General features: G+C 44.4%; 1 protein-coding gene across 1 annotated transcript; it reads left to right on the forward strand.

Annotated features, from left to right (window-relative positions):
• The first annotated feature begins 122 nt into the window (after positions 1-122).
• Positions 123-16168, forward strand: LOC140658693 (UDP-N-acetylglucosamine transferase subunit ALG13-like). Its single transcript, XM_072877380.1, has 11 exons — positions 123-311; positions 908-1056; positions 1221-1334; positions 1553-1709; positions 3762-3894; positions 4299-4334; positions 4469-4524; positions 5178-5240; positions 5600-5771; positions 7064-7186; positions 16044-16168. The coding sequence occupies exons 2-11, from the start codon at positions 986-988 to the stop codon at positions 16166-16168; spliced, it is 1050 nt and encodes a 349-aa protein (XP_072733481.1). The 5' UTR covers positions 123-311; positions 908-985.
• The last annotated feature ends 804 nt before the right edge of the window (positions 16169-16972 follow it).

Raw genomic sequence — 16972 nt, forward strand, 5'->3', positions numbered from 1 at the left:
TGGGGTGACAAACAAGGGCACAAGTGCGGGTTGTGTCGGCTCAGTGCCGGAGGCCCTGAAAACCAGCAAAGACACTTATTTAACAAATCTTCTACTTCTTTGTAGAGGCAGTCTACTGAATACTCTGACTCTTTTCCAGGTGTTGGTGAACTCTGCAGCAATCTCAACCTCAACAGGTGTTTATGCTGCTCCAGCCACAGGCTTCTCCTCAAATTCTGCTGCCTCCACTCCAGCCAGTGTCACAACAGCAGTTCCCCCACAAACAGCGGTTCAGCCAGTCGTAGTATCTCCCCTTTCTATAGGGAGGCCAGGTAGAGTGTACATACTATGCCTATGGACTTGGACGTCTTAAGTGTTTGGGTTTTCCCCTCCCTTTTTGTTTTTCCCCTACCTATCCAAGACAAATGTTAAAAGGCTTTTTTTTTTTTTTTTTAAAATAAAACCAAAGAGTAGTATCACTTGCTTTGGCTTAAACTGACTTAATAGTAGCTGTAACTTCACTGCTGACTTGTTGCTTTCATGTTTGGAAGGGGACAGTTGCCCCTGAATTTGCCCGGGAGTTGGAGGTGTCTGCTTTGGGTTCCCCCCTGGCCACCTTTAGCCATCAATGCCAAGTGTTTTGCTAGAAGGTTCTTTTTGGAAGGCAGAAGTTCATGGCAGCTCCCTTCTCCCGCGATTTCCTACAGTTAATTTTCCTCTGGAGTCGAGATACTGGTTAGGGCTGTAAAAGAAACCTTGGTTATTCAGCCTCCTTGTCTTCTTGGTAGCTAGGTTCAGCTTGTGCTAATGTGTAGTGCTCAGACTGGAGCAGAAATGCTCTGGATATGAGCTGGAGTTCAGTTATGGTTACCCGTGTTGCCACTGCAGCATGTACCACAGCTCCAGCTATTTCTGCCTTGTCTGGCAGGGATCATGGGGAGAAGCTCTGTCTGGCAGTCGTGAGGGGTGCTCTCCTCCAGTTCACTGCTCACAGGGTGGTGGAAACATGGCACCTTACGAACCCTATCATCCTCAGAATCCTCCTCAGAGACATAACCGTGGATTTGGGATGCCAAGGTATGAAGCCTTGAAAACCTGTCTGAGATCACCACTCGTTTTCTACTCGTTCTCGCTGCAGACTGGTTAGGAAAGAGTTTGTGCTGTTTAATAGGTGAAACTACAAATGAGTTCCCTCTGAGAGGCACTTCCTGGTAATTGCACCTTTTGCCCTTTAAACTTAGGGGATCTGCCCGATTTATAAACAGGCACAACATGGTTGGCCCTCAAATAGCATTCTACCCCAGTCCAGGAAAGAGATGCTATCAGAGCTATGACAATTTCTCCTGCAGGTCCTGGTAAGTGAATACAAACCTCTTTACAAAACGTTGCTCTCAAAGAGTCGGGGAGGATGGTGGGAGAGGTGTCTGGAGGGCCGAGTTGGCTGTTAATGGCACAGTATGAAACAATGGGTTTACTGTGCCTCTCCAAAAAGAAGAGAGTTAAAATTGAGCAACGAAACCACGGTGACGCTCCAGGTAGTGATGATTCTGAACCTCCTTTCTTGTTTTTAAAGCTCATACAGCCGTAGCCGCCGTCAGATGCAGTGTGTGAACAAGGAATGTCAGTATGGGTTTGTCCCAGAGAACGGAGAGGAGCCTCAAGCACCAGAAGAAACTATAACTTTCTATGAACTTGAAGGCGAGGATGACGCTGCTTTTCCTACTTTACCAGTAAGTGATGAAGAAGGGGTGCATGAAACCCTCTCAAAGAGGTGGCGGGGGGAGCTGTACAAATGCGCAGCACTTCTTTACCTAAACATACAGCTCCCCCCCCCCGCCTTGGGATAAAGTTCAGCAGTGAATGTGTTTTTGAGGAGGGAAGGCTGAAATGAGTCTAGATCTTGTAAAACCTGCTTAAAACCTCCAGTGTTTCAAAAAGTTCTCCTTCTTTCTCCCTCCCCTCATGGGCAGCACTTGTTTTCTCTTTAGTGTATATTCACAAAAGTAGGGTCGTGTTTCTCCTTTCTGTTGCAGTTTGAAAACAAAACAAATCCCTTCCTACTGTGGATGTCTGTCTAGCTCTCAATATTGTGGGAGAAAGCTTTTCACTTGTTTGCCGCGCTGTGATTTGTCATTTGTGTAACTAGATTCAGAAACTGTGCAGCGATAGCCTGGATTGTTCCTATGACGTTATAGTTGTGATGTTTGGGGCTAGCATGTTGTTCCTGAAAGGGTTTGTTCTGCTACAGAAACAGGAGAAAATTCCAAATCTAGACTTCTCTTAAAAGGGTCTTTCTGTCGGGTTGTAGATAAAGTGGCACAGTGTGTTGTTAAACTTTAAAATAAATCTTTTTCTTTTATTTGTAGTCTAAGCCTAGTACAAAGCTGGATACGCTACCTAAATATCAATGGATTTTTTCTATCTGAATAGGAAAGCAGATCTTTTTTTAGGGGGAAGAAAAAAACCAAACCCTGGTAGATTTGCATTTCTTCTTACTGTCTCGAAGCAGTGAACGTAACAAATGTTAGACTTGTATTTAAATGAGAGAGGGGAAAGCTGCTCAGGGCTGTTTCAGCAGCAGCTGTTTTTCAGTTTGTCCTCATGTGCTGGATCTGTAATCTTTGCTCTGATTTTCCTCCAAGAGTGTCAAGGAACAAGGAGAGATTATCCTGCAATTCCCCCCCCCCCCCCCCCCCGACATGAAATCAATATAGCTTACTAGCTGTTCCTCCCCGTTGCCAGACTATGAACCTGCAGCTCCTAATGAATAGTTTTTCGTGCTCGTTCAGTGACTTTGTTATTGTCAATGCTGCCAAAGCCTTTTCTCTGTCTCTTCCTTGTCTTGTTTAGTAAAGGACTATAACATTTCCGGGGGAAAGATGGATCTCGCAGAAAAGTCTGCCATCCTACTAGAGGCCTGGTGGGAGAATCTTCTGACTTACCACCTCTGCTTCAACCTTGGAAATCTTACGAGCCTCTCTGAGCACTTTATCGATCTCATAGGCACCATGTCTTCTGAGGAGAATTTTGAGTGTCACCTTAGCCATCACAAAAGAGTGAATCAACTTTTTTTACTCGAGCATCTCAATTCTGTATTCCTGCTTCAGAGAACTCTGTATTTGAAATTGTGGTGCAGCTAAGGACTGACTTCAATGCAAAGACAAAGGGCGTGAGAAGTGTTAAAGGAGTCCTGTGGGAGACTGTGATGGGTGCTGCTCTCTGGAAGAGTCAGGCTTGCACGTGTGGGTCAAGTTAGTGCCGACAGCGGTGTCTGTGCCAGCAGCCACCCGTGGGTGTCACTAATTGGGACTGAGGAGAACCTTTTTCCATGATAATTAGAGTCTTTGGATGAACTGCTCTGCTGTTGGTGTGGTGGGAATGCTCCAGGATGAGGAACGCAGGAGGATATGTTGGGGGGAGCAGTGTTGGCTGTTGTCTGGGGTCTGCTCCCTCCTTTTCAGCTTAGTTTGAGCTTGAGATGAAGCCAGCTAAGTTCTGGGAGGCAGCAGCTGGACTGTATTGCACAGGGCAGCGGTAGGTCTTCAAAAGTAGATTACCTTAAGTATGCTAGGCAGAAGAAAAGGTAAAGGAAAGAAATGTGTCCGCAACTGTGTTGCCGCAATCGAGGTGCATAGGAACGGACACATAAATGGTAATTCTAGTAAGTTTTGGTTGCAGCAAGCTTGGTCTGCCAGCCTGTTTCTACTGCGTGCGTGTGTGCGTGTAGAGCATGGAAAGCTTTAAACTGTTTCTGAATGCATGCTTCTGACTTTGCTTTTTAGAGCCAGGGTAGCCCTGCTCCTGTTGTCCATGGTCCAGCAGGATTTTGGGTAGCAAGGAGAGGTCCAAACTCTGTTCCGCCTAACAAGCAGACCCTGAATTCCTCAGAGGAGGAGGAAGAAACAAGTGAAAATGGTGAGTTCTCAAAGGATTAGTGGGCAAAAAGACAGGTTTTCGAAGGTCTTCAGTGTGCTTTTGACTGTGAGAGTAGGTTCCTTACACCTTCTAAGTATCTGTTTATTGTGAGCTTTGAACGTGCATGTGAGCACGTTATTTTTCTTCGTTGTCTGATAGAAACGTGTCTACAGCAAGCCAAGCTGCTGCATAAGAGTGTGTGGTGTAAATTGGGTAATGGCAACCTTGATACTTGGTAGAATAACAACATGAGCATATCTTGAGTGTTTACCTCTTCTGCACAAAGCAATGTGATAGCGAAAGCAGCTAGTTAATGGGTGCGCTGTAATGTAATTGTGGTAACTTCAGCTTTAAGCTGCCTTCCCCCCCCCCGAATCAAAGCTTGCTGTTCCCCTCTCTTGTAGGGAAATTTCATGAAGAATATATCTATGCACCTCCAGGTAAGTAAAACTTTTTAGTCTTTTCCGATAGAACACTCGGTGAATGTAATGCAGTCATTATGACCTTTGTATAAGTTTCTGAAGGATTAGGTTCAGTGCTACTTTTTTCAATTAACTTTGCCTGTGCCCACCAGATCCCGACTGTGAAACTGCAACAGCATTTAGTTCAGCAGAACCTACAGCAAACTTGGTAAGCTTCAGTCGCTGTCTGTTCAGACTAGGAATCTGTGAAGCGTGTGGCGTTCTTCATAGAAACTGTCCTTGGATGCAGGCTTAACGTAGTAGGTCAGAGACTTCTTTTGGAAGAAAGGCGTGATGGTTTCATCTCTATATTCAGCCCCCTTTTCCTCCCTAAACGGTGAGGTTTTTGTCTGGGTCTGCAAGTACAGTCTGAATTGTGCTAGATAGATTAATGATTTTCCACATTCCCCTCTGCAAAGAGAAAGGGTGTATTTGAGTGCTGTTTACTTTTCTTCTTTTTCTGCTCCAGGCAGCACTTGCTTTTATCATGCCAGCCTTCAAGTCCCCTTCCAGTTAGTCTTATTCCTCCACTGTGGGACTGGAGAGCTCTCGCCTCGGGGAGAACTGACTTTGGAACTTTTTAAAATTTATTTTTGTTTTAATCTGAAACGAAATCTGTAGTGACCCGCTGGTCTACAGCGGGTGTGGAAGCCGGTCCCGTGCATGTCAGAATAGAACTGCTTTTACTCGAGTTACAAAAGATCCTCTGTGCGCGCGTAGTCCGTAAATAAATAAAAAAAAAATGCAGGTGTGTGGTGTATGTGCGCCTTGTGACTTCTTTGCCTCTTAAATGGACCATGCTTTGCTTTGGAATCCCTTCAGGAAGAAGGGCCAGTCTCTGTGTCACCTCAAGATGGAGTGGCTTCCTACGGCTATCCCCAGAAGGTAGTATCTAGTACTTTATTGTGTCAGCCCTGTGGAGAGGTGACCGCTCTGCTTGGTTAGTGTCAGTTTGTGGGGTCCCTCTACCTGCCCCTTACAGCATCTTGTAGCGAAGAATACAATTCCCTAAAAACGTAAGCAAAACAGAAGGGTGCAAAGATGCTTTGCAGGTGTCTGCAACTCTAAACTGGCATTTCCAAGCCAATTTTGAGAGGCCTGGGATAGTTACTGCTGCCTCTACAGCTAGGACTTCCAAAATGCATTTGTGTGAAGTGAGAATTTTTGAACTCTGTGATATGTCCCTGGTCTTTGTGAAAGCCAGTTGTAGAGGCAGTCTACTGAATACTCTGACTCTTTTCCAGGTGTTGGTGAACTCTGCAGCAATCTCAGCCTCAACAGGTGTTTATGCTGCTCCAGCCACAGGCTTCTCCTCAAATTCTGCTGCCTCCACTCCAGCCAGTGTCACAACAGCAGTTCCCCCACAAACAGCGGTTCAGCCAGTCGTAGTACCTCCCCTCTCTATAGGGAGGCCAGGTAGAGCGTACATACTATGCCTATGGACTTGGATGTCTAAGTTTTCAGTTTTCCCCCTACCTATCCAAGACAAATGTTAAAAGGCTTTTTTTTTTTTTTTTTTTAAATAAAACCAAAGAGTAGTATCACTTGCTTTGGCTTAAACTGACTTAATAGTAGCTGTAACTTCACTGCTGACTTGTTGCTTTCATGTTTGGAAGGGGACAGTTGCCCCTGAATTTGCCCGGGAGTTGGAGGTGTCTGCTTTGGGTTCCCCCCTGGCCACCTTTAGCCATCAATGCCAAGTGTTTTGCTAGAAGGTTCTTTTTGGAAGGCAGAAGTTCATGGCAGCTCCCTTCTCCCACGATTTCCTACAGTTAATTTTCCTCTGGAGTTGAGCTATCGGTCCTGAGGCTTTAGTATCCCTTCCGAAAGACTCACTGGCTGTGATGGTTCAGGATCCATGCCAATGTCCGGTTCATTTTTGTGGCCCTTAGTTAGCTCCTGTGCTCAGTTATTTCTGTGCCAGGGGATCAAATTTGTGATTTGTCACGTGGTGCGCTTACCAACTGGAACGCTCTATCTACTTTTTTTCTTGTGAAACATCTGTGAAGAAAAAATGATTTTTCCCTTCTTATAAAGAGGACTTTTCATGTCTTCTGTAAGTCTTCATTGAGCATCCAAAAAACCCTCCACCTCCAATTGTGCTCAATTCTGTCTCCCTTTTCTTCTCCATTTCTCTCCTTGGTTTGTTTTTTTCCACGCTGCGTGCAAGTTCAGTCAGCGCAGTTCTCTAAGCTGTCTACCCGCTGATGCCATTACCAATAACCTGCTGGTGTGGTAGAGGTGCGGGCCACCTGATGAATATTTAACAGTAGCCTGTCCAAAATATTTTTGGCCTGATGTGTCTTGACCTTTCCCCTGTTTTTGTGGGCTTACTGTCACGCTTCTGATGACTTAAAGCGATTAGTCTGTTCCCTGTTGTTCTAGGACAGACGGTTACGTAAGGAAAGTCTGGCCTGCCTTCCAGTATGGAGAAATGATAGAAAAAGACATTTATTCTTAACCGTCTGTTTATCGGCGAGCTTCATATTCCAGTTAAGGCTTGTGAGATTGGAAGCTTCCCATCTGGTTTTAAAATTTCTTCTGGAGTTCTTTTAAAGGGATTGCTAAAGAGAACTTTGTTGAACTAGCTTGCGGTTAGGGGCACTGAGGTGACAAAGAAGTGCATGCTTAATTGTGTAACTTGGCATCTTGCTCATTTGACGTGCCATTGCAAATTTGACTTGACTTTGGTTTCCTTCTAACTGCAGCAGTTTCTTCGGTGCCGTTCCCAATGTATTCAGCTCCTCTTCCTCCAGTCAGTGAGGTGGGAGAAGCTGGTGCCGTTCTTCCACCTTACTCCTGTGATCCCAGTGGCAGCGATCTGCCTCGAGGTAACGATGGTATTTTGTGCTTGTACTACTGCTGCTCTTTGGCACGCTTCTGACTTGTGTTCTCCATGGAAACTTAGCAGAATACCTATAGTGAGAAGCAATGGCTCTTTGCAGCTTGCAGGGAGTGAGAAATAATATTATGGGTGCTTATGCTAAAAATGTTTTAATTCCCAGTTCTGAATAGCAAGTTCATGTCTGACTGAAACATGTGACTGCTGCAGCTTTAGGCAGCATCCTAAAGAAATGCATAGCAAGGGAGAGGGTGCTTGGCCTGTATCATACTGGTTCTTGGCAGAGTAATCATTCTTCTGATAACGGATTAAAACAAAAAACCCCAAATCCATGTATTTATGAAGTCGTGCTGTTGCACGGTTCCGTGGGGTGTTGTGTTGTTTCCCTGTACGGCTCCAAGATGTCATTCTGAGGTATCATAAACTGGGGATAAAGCGTAGGGTCGTCTTGTCCCTTGTGTGCGTAGCCTTGTTGTGTACTGTCATCAGTTATGACAGTGTTTAAGGTACGTTTCAGCTATTAAGGAACGGGCGTGCAAAGACCAGCAGAGCAGCTACCAGCAGAGCAGCTCAGAAGCAGCTTTGGGCTTTGTCAGCTGAACGTGGACTTCATTTTGAAAGCGGTAATCTTCTTGGTCAACGTGCTCTTACGATTTAAGAATATCGGCATACCGTGCAAGGTTGCATTCAGGCAGCCGAGCTCGGTAAGCAGTGCAACAGGCATATTACATATTTGATTCTGTTGTTGTTGTTAATTTATGCCCTCGTTCTGCCATGTTTATGGCTCACGAGGCATAAATAGAGCCTGTAAATCGCAGAGCTTGGTTTAATAACCCAAAGATCAAGCTGTCGTCTGTCCTTATCGCAAGCTAAGTGCCTCTCAGCTGCAGGAATAACAGTACTGCTTGCTGTTATGCTATGTAACTTGTTTTTCTCTAGGTGGGGAATGCTGCGAGGCCCAAGCGTGCCACCGTTGCATCACTGCACGCATCTCCAGAGGCAGATAAAACTGTTCCGTGATGCAGTGTCTTGTCTTAGCTGATAAGGATTGTTGGTTGTGTGTTTGTTTTGGACAGTTGTAGGAAACGCTCTACCCTGTGCATGCCCCCTTGCTCAGTCTTTTGACAGTGCCTTGGCTCAAACTGCACTAAGGGTTAGAAACTTAGAAGGGCTGTAGAGGAAACCTTGGTTATTCAGCCTGCTGGTCCTCTTGGTAGCAAGGTTCAGCTTGTGCTAATGTGTAGTGCTCAGACTGGAGCAGAAGTGCTTGGATATGAGCTGGAGTTCAATTATGGTTACCCGTGTTGCCACTGCAGCATGTACCACAGCTCCAGCTATTTCTGCCTTGTCTGGCAGCAGGGATCATGGTGGGAAGCTCTGTCTGGCAGTCGTGAGGCCAAGCTAGAGGTAAACTGTAGCCTACTCTGAGGAGCAGCAGTGCAAAACTGGCTGGCTGTTTACATTTTTGTTGTTCAAGTAGTGGGTATATCTCTGCACACTGGTTGAAGTACATAGGCTTTTTAAATATTCTCCTCCCCCCCTCCCCCCTACACCAGATATGTTGAAAGTCTGTGCATTGCAGCTGGCTTATTGTAATAGCCATCTGTAGATACAGCAGGTGACGTGATTTTCTCAGACTTAGTACCTTTAGTTCAAGTTCCTGAATCTCCCATGTTCTCTGTTGCTGTAGAGAGTAGCTTTTCATTCAGGGGTGAGTGAGGGAAAGAACTGGCTGTGTATATGTAGGGTCTGTGAAATGCAAGTGTTCCTTTTCCGCGCTGTTTTGAAAAGTGTCATTTCACTACAACTGTCTGACACGGATTTCCTCCCTTACCTCCCGCCCCCCCCACCCCCCCGCTCCCCCATCCTTGTAACTGACCGTATTTCAGGTATGTGGCAGTTGTAGCTTTTATTGCATCAGAATGTAAGGCTTTTGGCTTTTATTCCAAAAGCTATTACTCGAAGCTGGAGCATAAAATATCTTAGTAATGCAAATTGTTTTCATGCTTGATTCAGTGTATTGCCATGCAAAGTAGCTGTGTTATCCCTGTGTGGACTTTCCCCAATGTCCTAATCCTAGAGGGCTAATTTCAGGTAAGAGAAAGAGCTATGCTTGATACCTACAGTTCAGGTGGCTGCATCTGGTAGGTTGCAGAACAACTTTGGGCTGAAATGCTATGGATTCTTTCCGTTGCATTTACCGTGCAGCATGCTTGTCTTGTCAGAAGTTGATGTGGAAGAAGGCAGGTTCCAAAACACTATGGCTTGGCTGCTCCAAGGCCTGCTGCTTTCAGAGGTACGGCTCCTGTGCTCTGCAGTATCTCTGCTGTCTTGCAGGTGCTCTCAATTCCTGGCTTTGTTAGTCTTGAATATTCTGTTTTCCACTTCCCTGCTGCAGTAGTATCACTCTAGGTGATACTGCGCACGCATGAGAGTTAATGGTTTTCAGCTTTAGCTGAATGCCCTTAACTGAGGCTTTCAGCACTTGGGAGAATTGGGTGTGAAGTGTACTGACAAGAATCTGGAGTGGATGTGGATTAACAACCTCTTGAGACCCTGCCTGTAGCTCTTCAGCTGAGTCACTCCACATAATATTGGCCATGTCCTTCTTGGCACAGGCTCTAGAAATTTTCTGAAGGATTTTAAGGTTGGTAGTTAACACGGAATTGCACGTAGCATTTATGTTGTCACGCTGCTGTAGTATAATTCTATATGGCCTTTAAGTTCAGAAATGCAGAAGCTTTGGAGTAGTGCGGGGTCAAGTATGTGGGTATACTTGACCTAGAGTTCTGTGCCCTTTGCTGAAGGTACTTGCAGGGCTGGTATAGATAGGGAGTGTGACTTGTCAACAGACGGAAGACCTGCCGTGTGCCTTAGTGTTACTTGGTACGTCTGCGTGTGTTGCACTTTTCAGAGTCTCTTGGATCTTTTTTTTTAACGGAGCTTAGGGCTTGTGAAACGTTTTTATTAACACGGTGACCTCGGGTGTCCTACCCTTGCCTGCTCCCTTGTATTTGAAGGAGCTGTTGAGAAAAGACCGCTTGATCCTGCTGTGTTCCAGAGGCTGCAGTGGCGTTCGGGATTGACCAGGGCTTCCCATCGGCACAGTAAAAATTTTATCCTGATTCTTGTCCGGATGCATTGCAAGAGGAGCTTTTTATCGGTAGTCAACAGGGTCTTTATATTTTCATGTCAGGGTGGTTAACTGTTTTGGCTTAGCTATTGCTTCATAAGGTAGTCATGTTTTACTGAAGATTGACTTGATTTCTAGACATCTAAAAGAGGAATATAAACAAAAACTGGTCTCCTACTGTACCGGCTTCTGTTCCAGCATTCCACAGACGTCAGTATTTCCAGTATCAGTTTGTCACTTCAGTCTCCCAGCTCTTCCTTTGTACTGTTATCGCTGCTAGGAAGCAGCTGTTTCATTCAGCTCTTATGCTTGTTTTGCATAGATTTGCATAAATGATTGAAGAACAAAATCAGATTTAAAAGAAAAAACAACCTTGTTCCAAATGTAGGAGCGGTTTCAGCTAGACACTAAAGAGTTGGCATTTACGTGAGCCTTCGGGCTTATTTTTAATATTTTACTGACGGTGGTCAGTGTCACAGCCAAAGCACCAGCACTTTCAGGAGTAAGCTTACAGCTGTTAGCTCTAAGGAAGGATCTGTGTGCGCGTCCAAAAATAGCTGCGTGGATTGTTGCCCTGATCAAATATGCTGAACAGTGAAAGAGTTGAGAATTGGCAGCAGCAACGGAGGAACAAATCCTTGTGCGTTTCAGGGCTGGGGTTTGCATTTCTGACGCTGGGCCTATCTGCAGCAAAGTACGACACGCAGTACCGTAGAAGAGCGGGGCTGGGAAAGTGCGTGTGTGGTAGGTGGGTGGACAGGGAAGCAACGTGGAGGCAAGGCCCTGGTCTAGGGGGAAGCGGGTAGGTGGTAAGAGGATGGTGTGTAGATGGTAACTCCGGAGGTGTTGCGAAGTTGAAGCCCTTAGTGGCTCGCTCCTTTTGAGTTGTCTCCCTGCTTTCCCTTTCAGCTCCCAGCAGTACTGAAGCAAAGTCTGTGCGTGTGCACGCACACGCAAGCCTACTGCTGTGGAATAGGTGACTTGCCTTTCCTGAGCCTTTAAAACAAATCTGTAGTTGAACCTGAGAAATCAACAATTTTTCTCATGCACAGTTCCAGAACTGCATCATAGGATTAAAACGTGCGCTTTCTTTTTTCCTTTTGGTGGTCAGCTTTTAAAGGTTTAAAACTGCTTCAGTGTTTTTGGACAGTTGGAAATGCGTTTCCTAGTTCAAACCCCTGTTGTTCTGGAGACTGGTTCCAAAGTTCCCACGCACATCGGGGATTGCTTCTCAGCATATCGTGTTTGCCTGGTGGCAAGAAGCGTGTGAGAGTTGGGCCTTGCCCCAGCCCTGGAGGCATCATTTTGCGTAGCCCTGTCCTGGGGTAACAAACAAGGGCACAAGTGCAGATTATGCTGGCTCAGTGCTGGAGGCCTGAAAGCCAGCAAACAAGCAAAGACACTTATTTAACAGATCTTCTTGACTTTCACGTTATTTCAGCATTTGGGTCTCTGAGGTGGATTCTGAAAGCCATGATTGCCAGTTCTTGTAGGGAATTTGAGTCCTCCAAATTCAAACGTAGCCTGCTTTAGATAAGGAGATGAAGTCACTAGCTTCAGACAGTGGCACAACTGCCACTTGCCAAAGTTGAAATCAGCTCTGTGGGCCCATGCTACTGTTTCGTGGTGTTTTGTTTGTTTTTTTTTTCTTTGTACATAGCTAAGTGGTGGTGAAAAGGGAATTGGTTGCAGAATTGGCAGCGGGGAAAAAGTATATTTCCTTTGGTATCACTTTTAAGTAACCATGGAAGCAAAAACATAGTAGGAAAAAGTGACTCCTTACACTTTTATCTTAAATTCATGCAGCACTTTTGGTGTTGATCCTATTTCCTTAAAACTCTTGAGACTTTTTTTTTTTCCCCTTTTTAAGAGAAGATGGTAGTATAATGCTCTGTCGGGAGGGTTGCAAGCTTGGCTTTTGGTTTGTCCCCTCAAATCTCTAATTGCTGTACACTGAACTTGGCAATTTAATAATGGCTTTTCAAGATGGAGGAGCCAGGTGAGAAGTCAAAGCATGATGAAAATGACCCCTGAATAGCTAATTTTATTATAAGCTGCTGTGCTGTTTTTAAAACAAAACGAAACATGCACACAAAATGATTTTACGAAGTAATAGGTGGCAGTTAGGACCTTGGCCTTTGTATTTCTGCCTCTGGAGGAGCACTAGACTTGCACAGACATTTCTCGGGAAAGGCAGAAGATACCACAAGATTTTTCCACCTTTCTCTGAAAAAGCATTCACTAGACTAACCTCTTAAAGGAACCAGTAAAGTATGTGACTGACTTTATGAACTTCAAAGTGGAACAGACTTAAGAAGTTCCCCAGGGAAGTGGTCACAGCACCAGAGTTCAAGGAGCATCTGGACAGCATCTTAGTCATGTGGTTTAGTTTTAGGTAGTCCTGTGAGGAGCAGGGAGTTGGACTTGATGATCCTTATGAGTCCCTTCCAACTCAAGGTATTCTATGATTCTAAGTACAGTCTCCACGATGGAGTCATCAAGTGTGTTTCCACCTCAGTCACGAGTGCCATCTGTCATATCTGAAATAGTTGCTGTCAAGCACCAAAGTGATTATCTGCCACTTTCAGGCTTTAGCTATGAATAATGCCTCCTTTCTTCTACTGACACTGAGACAGCCTTGCTTTTTTCTATACAAATGGTTATCATAGCTAAGTGTTGGTGTTTTATCTTCTGGTATTAGTTTGTTTCCTGAAGTAAACTCTTTTTTTTTTTTTTTTTCCATTAGAAACACTGACTGATAATTCTGGTACAGACTCAAGTTTTTTTGCATGCTTTTGCTTACCCTTCTAGTAGCTGGATTATTCAGCATTGGCCACAGCTATTGTGGCCATGTTGGCCACTTTGATATACATTAAAATTACATTCATTGATATAATAGTATATGTAATATGTGGCCAGTTAACTTATTTATGGATTTGATATACAGGGGTACCCCTGTGACTTGATACATGTATTTTTGCCAAGGCTGTTTAGGCTCAAAATTATCTTTTTGAACTAGCAAGTAGGGGCTGTGGGGAACCGGTAGCAGCATGTCCTGGAGCTGGTTGATGAATGCTCTCTATAGGTCAGGAAATCCTGCCTTTTTATTAACAGCAAAGAGCTTAGAATGGTACAGAAATTTAAGTGAATGCTGGAGTCTTTTCTTTTCAATTCTGCTTTCCAGAGTTGTGTTGCACTACAGTAGCTCTACATCACTTACTAAAACAGCTGCCAAAAAAGCCACAGCTCTGCCAAAAAAGCCACAGCTCTACCAAAAACACAGCTAACCGGCTTCATACTTCAGCCATTTCCTCATCTAGATATTACTAGGTCTGGCTGCAGCATCCCTGTACTAATAATATTCCTAGTTTTGTGGTTAAGTGTTCCAGTGGCTAATTGCTACAGAACAGTTGCCTTTTCAGAGGCTATAAGATAATTCACACCAAAATTACACAGAATTCTGGGCGTTAGTTTGAGAGGGGTGTTTTTTGTTGGGGGGTGTGGGGTGTGTATTTATGGTCTGCGGGTGCTAAGATGTGGGCTCAGGGTCTTTTTTTTTTGTGGGGAACCCAGTGTCAGCCTGGTGATCATCCAGACTTGTTTACTTTGATAATCAAACTAAACTGTTTGATTATTGCTCTGTTACAGTTTGGTACCACACCAGTGCTCTGGGTTTTTCATGCCCAGCAGCATCGCAGAATTGCTGTGAACGGGGGTAGCGGGATATAGCTTGCAGCCATAGGCGTATTTTATATTTAAATAGAAGCACAGAAAAATCCGTGAGTATTGATTCCTATTGGGAACAATTATTTTATTTCAGATTGATTCCCCCCCCCCCCCCTTTCTTTCTTTCTTTGTTTATTTGGCTTCTTGAAGTATGTTGCATAATAATGAATTTTTAAAGCAAGGATTTGATCCTGAAATCTGTTTTTCATTTTTCCTTATTTTTTGTGGATAGGTTTTCAGCCTTTAAAAGGGAGAACAGAACAGAAGAGTCATGCAGCCAAGTCTGTGCTAGTCATGCTTGCCGCCTCCTTTTCTACACCATGTTTTTATATATGAAAGGCAGGGGCTCAAATTAAATTAACACCTGAAGGCTGTGCAGGAAGGATCCATGAGCTGGCAGCGCCGCAGAGTGCTCTCTTTAGATGTGAGCACTTCTGATTTCATAGCCCTTATAAACAGCCTCAGAGCCAAGCCTCTTCTCTTTTGAAACTGCAGGATGAAAGAAGTGGTGATCAGCTGTAGTTCTTGTGCTTTGGGGTGTGAGCTTCTTGTGTTTTTAAGTATGTCAGACTCTTCTAAACTGCTGCAAGTCTGTCTGTCCTTAGAAGGAGCAGGCTTCGGTCTGACTGCGTTTGCCCGCAGGTCGCCAGACGCTAGAGTGCACTTCTGTTCTCTGAGCACCGCTCGCTGCACAGTAAAGTAAAAGCATGGTATTTTGGCAGAGGTGCTTGGGTCTTGCACCAAAGGACGTGCCAAACCTGTGCCCTGTTGCAGTCAGGCTGTGAGCGCTGCCCTCCCGGTGCGTGCCCCACTCCCTCTCCTCTGTCCTGCACCCTACAGCCCTCCTCCCAGCTGTAGTCCTGCTCAGTCCACGTGCGTTAACATCCTTTGCGTTACTGCTGCTTGCTAGAGGCACAAGTCTCTTTCTGAAGTCTTTTGAATTGTAAAATCCATCTGTTATTGAAGATAATTATTATAAATACTGTAGAGAAAAACCACGCTGATTCTGCCTGCCAGCAGTATTAGCCTGCTGGGCTATCGCTGCTGTGCTCTGTTTTCCCCTTGGTCACGTAAGAACACCAAACTGATTCCTACGGCAACTTGTTTTTCTAGCTCAGTTGTTTTGCTTTACTCTTAGCTTCCAGTTCTCTCTGCAGTGCTGCTGGATACCTTTCTCTTTTATAAAATTACACCATCAAAGACTGCATTATATGTGGAAGATATTCAACATACAAATCCAGACCCAGACTTCCAAGTAACTGCTTTTTTCATAAGGGAGGAAGATAAAACCCTTGCACCAGCACTTTATAGCTTTGAAATAAGATCAGAGTTTAAATTTTGCAGGGCAGGCCTGTATCTAGAAACTCCTACACGAGATCAAGTCACTGCTGCTTACCACATTTCAGTCAGCTGAGTTGCGGCAAGTATGAAATAGTTCAGCCAGTATGAGCCATAGGCTAAGAGCACGTACGCAGGCAGTTACTGCAATTTAGTCATCTCTGCAAGTGTGGCGATCTGCATTAACAGGAATGTGTGCCTGAGTCTTGACAGGGTGTTTTTATGTGTTAGGCTCAGTTTATGGCAATGCTTTTATTCCAGATGGTAAATCTTGCCTTCCCTGGAGCAGGTGAACATTTTACCTCTAGCTTTGGGGTGCTGGGGTTTACCCCAAGATAAGTGTCATTCTGTTCTCATAGCTGTGATGACTGCTTGACTTTGTGTTAGAGAAAATGGTCTTTTAAGAGAAAGTGAAATATCCTCTAATGATGAAATTAATGGACCATCTAACTCCCTCTACCCTCTCCTTTATATATTTTTCCTGTTCCCTACCCTGCCTATTTGCACTTCCCAATCCAATCTAAAACTGTGGTTTCTGACTCTTTTTAATCCAGTACTTTTTTTAATATTGGTCATAGTTGAAAGCAAAAAATGTTTGCTTTAATATTTGTGGTGATTATGTGAATGCATGATTTCTGTTACTTTTCAGGAAGCGCAAGTAAGAGGAGACAAAATACACTGCAAAACTTCTTCCCCCGCCTCCCACCTCCCTCCCTGATCAAATGTGGTATTTTCTGCTGCAGCACATCTGTCTACCTCTGCAGGGACAGCTGAGGGGATGCAAGTCATGTTCAGGTGCAGTTTGGTTCCCATTTCCGGAATAGGAAGTGCAACTGGGGATTCAGGGTGCCTTAACTTTGAACTTCTAGGCTTTCTGATGCGAGTGGGAATGTGCACATCCAACTTCAAAATGGCCTTTTCTATTAAAAAAAAAAAGTAGCCTTCTGTCTTTATGTGGGTCTTTAAAATTCTGTAGCTGTGGATCACTGTGGTCCTGAGCTTTGCTACAGCTTTTGGCATGAACTGTGTTTATTTCTGTGTGTGTCCACATTGTCCCCCTTGTGCAGGAATTTTCTGCATTTCCAGGAAAGGGATATTGCCACTCTTTAACTTGAGGAAACTCTTGTTTTGCTGGAGACTTGACCAAGAGCCTCTGGTAGTTGATGGAAACCTTTTGAAATGTATCTGCATGCCTCCGGTACTTTAATGAGATTTGCTTGGAGGACAGCTTTACATGAACAAATTACGTTAATACAGTTATATGTTGTTGCTTAATGACTCACTTACACTATTAGCTATATTGCTGTATATTCCAATGTGGCTGATGTAGTTGTGCTTGTCGAAGGATATCTTTGGGGACTAAATTAAAATGGAATTACACTTACTTAGACTTCTTTGTACAGGAGTAATTGCATTCACGCAGTGCATTTTATTTACCAGCACTTCCAGTGGTTTGCTATTTTCTGTTGTAGACAGGATATAATGAATGTTTTGGGGTTGGGTTGTTTTGTTTGGTTTTTTTTTTTTTCACAGCCAGGCGTTGTTCAGCTCTCGCCCATGAACACTTGCTCAAATTTG

This window comes from Ciconia boyciana, chromosome 12 (assembly GCF_034638445.1).
Source record: "Ciconia boyciana chromosome 12, ASM3463844v1, whole genome shotgun sequence".
Lineage (NCBI taxonomy): Eukaryota > Metazoa > Chordata > Aves > Ciconiiformes > Ciconiidae > Ciconia > Ciconia boyciana.

Bases quoted from the DNA above. Each gene is read 5' to 3' on its own strand.
- LOC140658693 (XM_072877380.1), top strand. From the start codon at position 986: ATGGCACCTTACGAACCCTATCATCCTCAGAATCCTCCTCAGAGACAT. The intron at 1,057-1,220 runs GTATGAAGCCTT...CTTTAAACTTAG, and splicing joins CGTGGATTTGGGATGCCAAG to GGGATCTGCCCGATTTATAA. The intron at 4,335-4,468 runs GTAAGTAAAACT...TGTGCCCACCAG, and splicing joins ATATATCTATGCACCTCCAG to ATCCCGACTGTGAAACTGCA.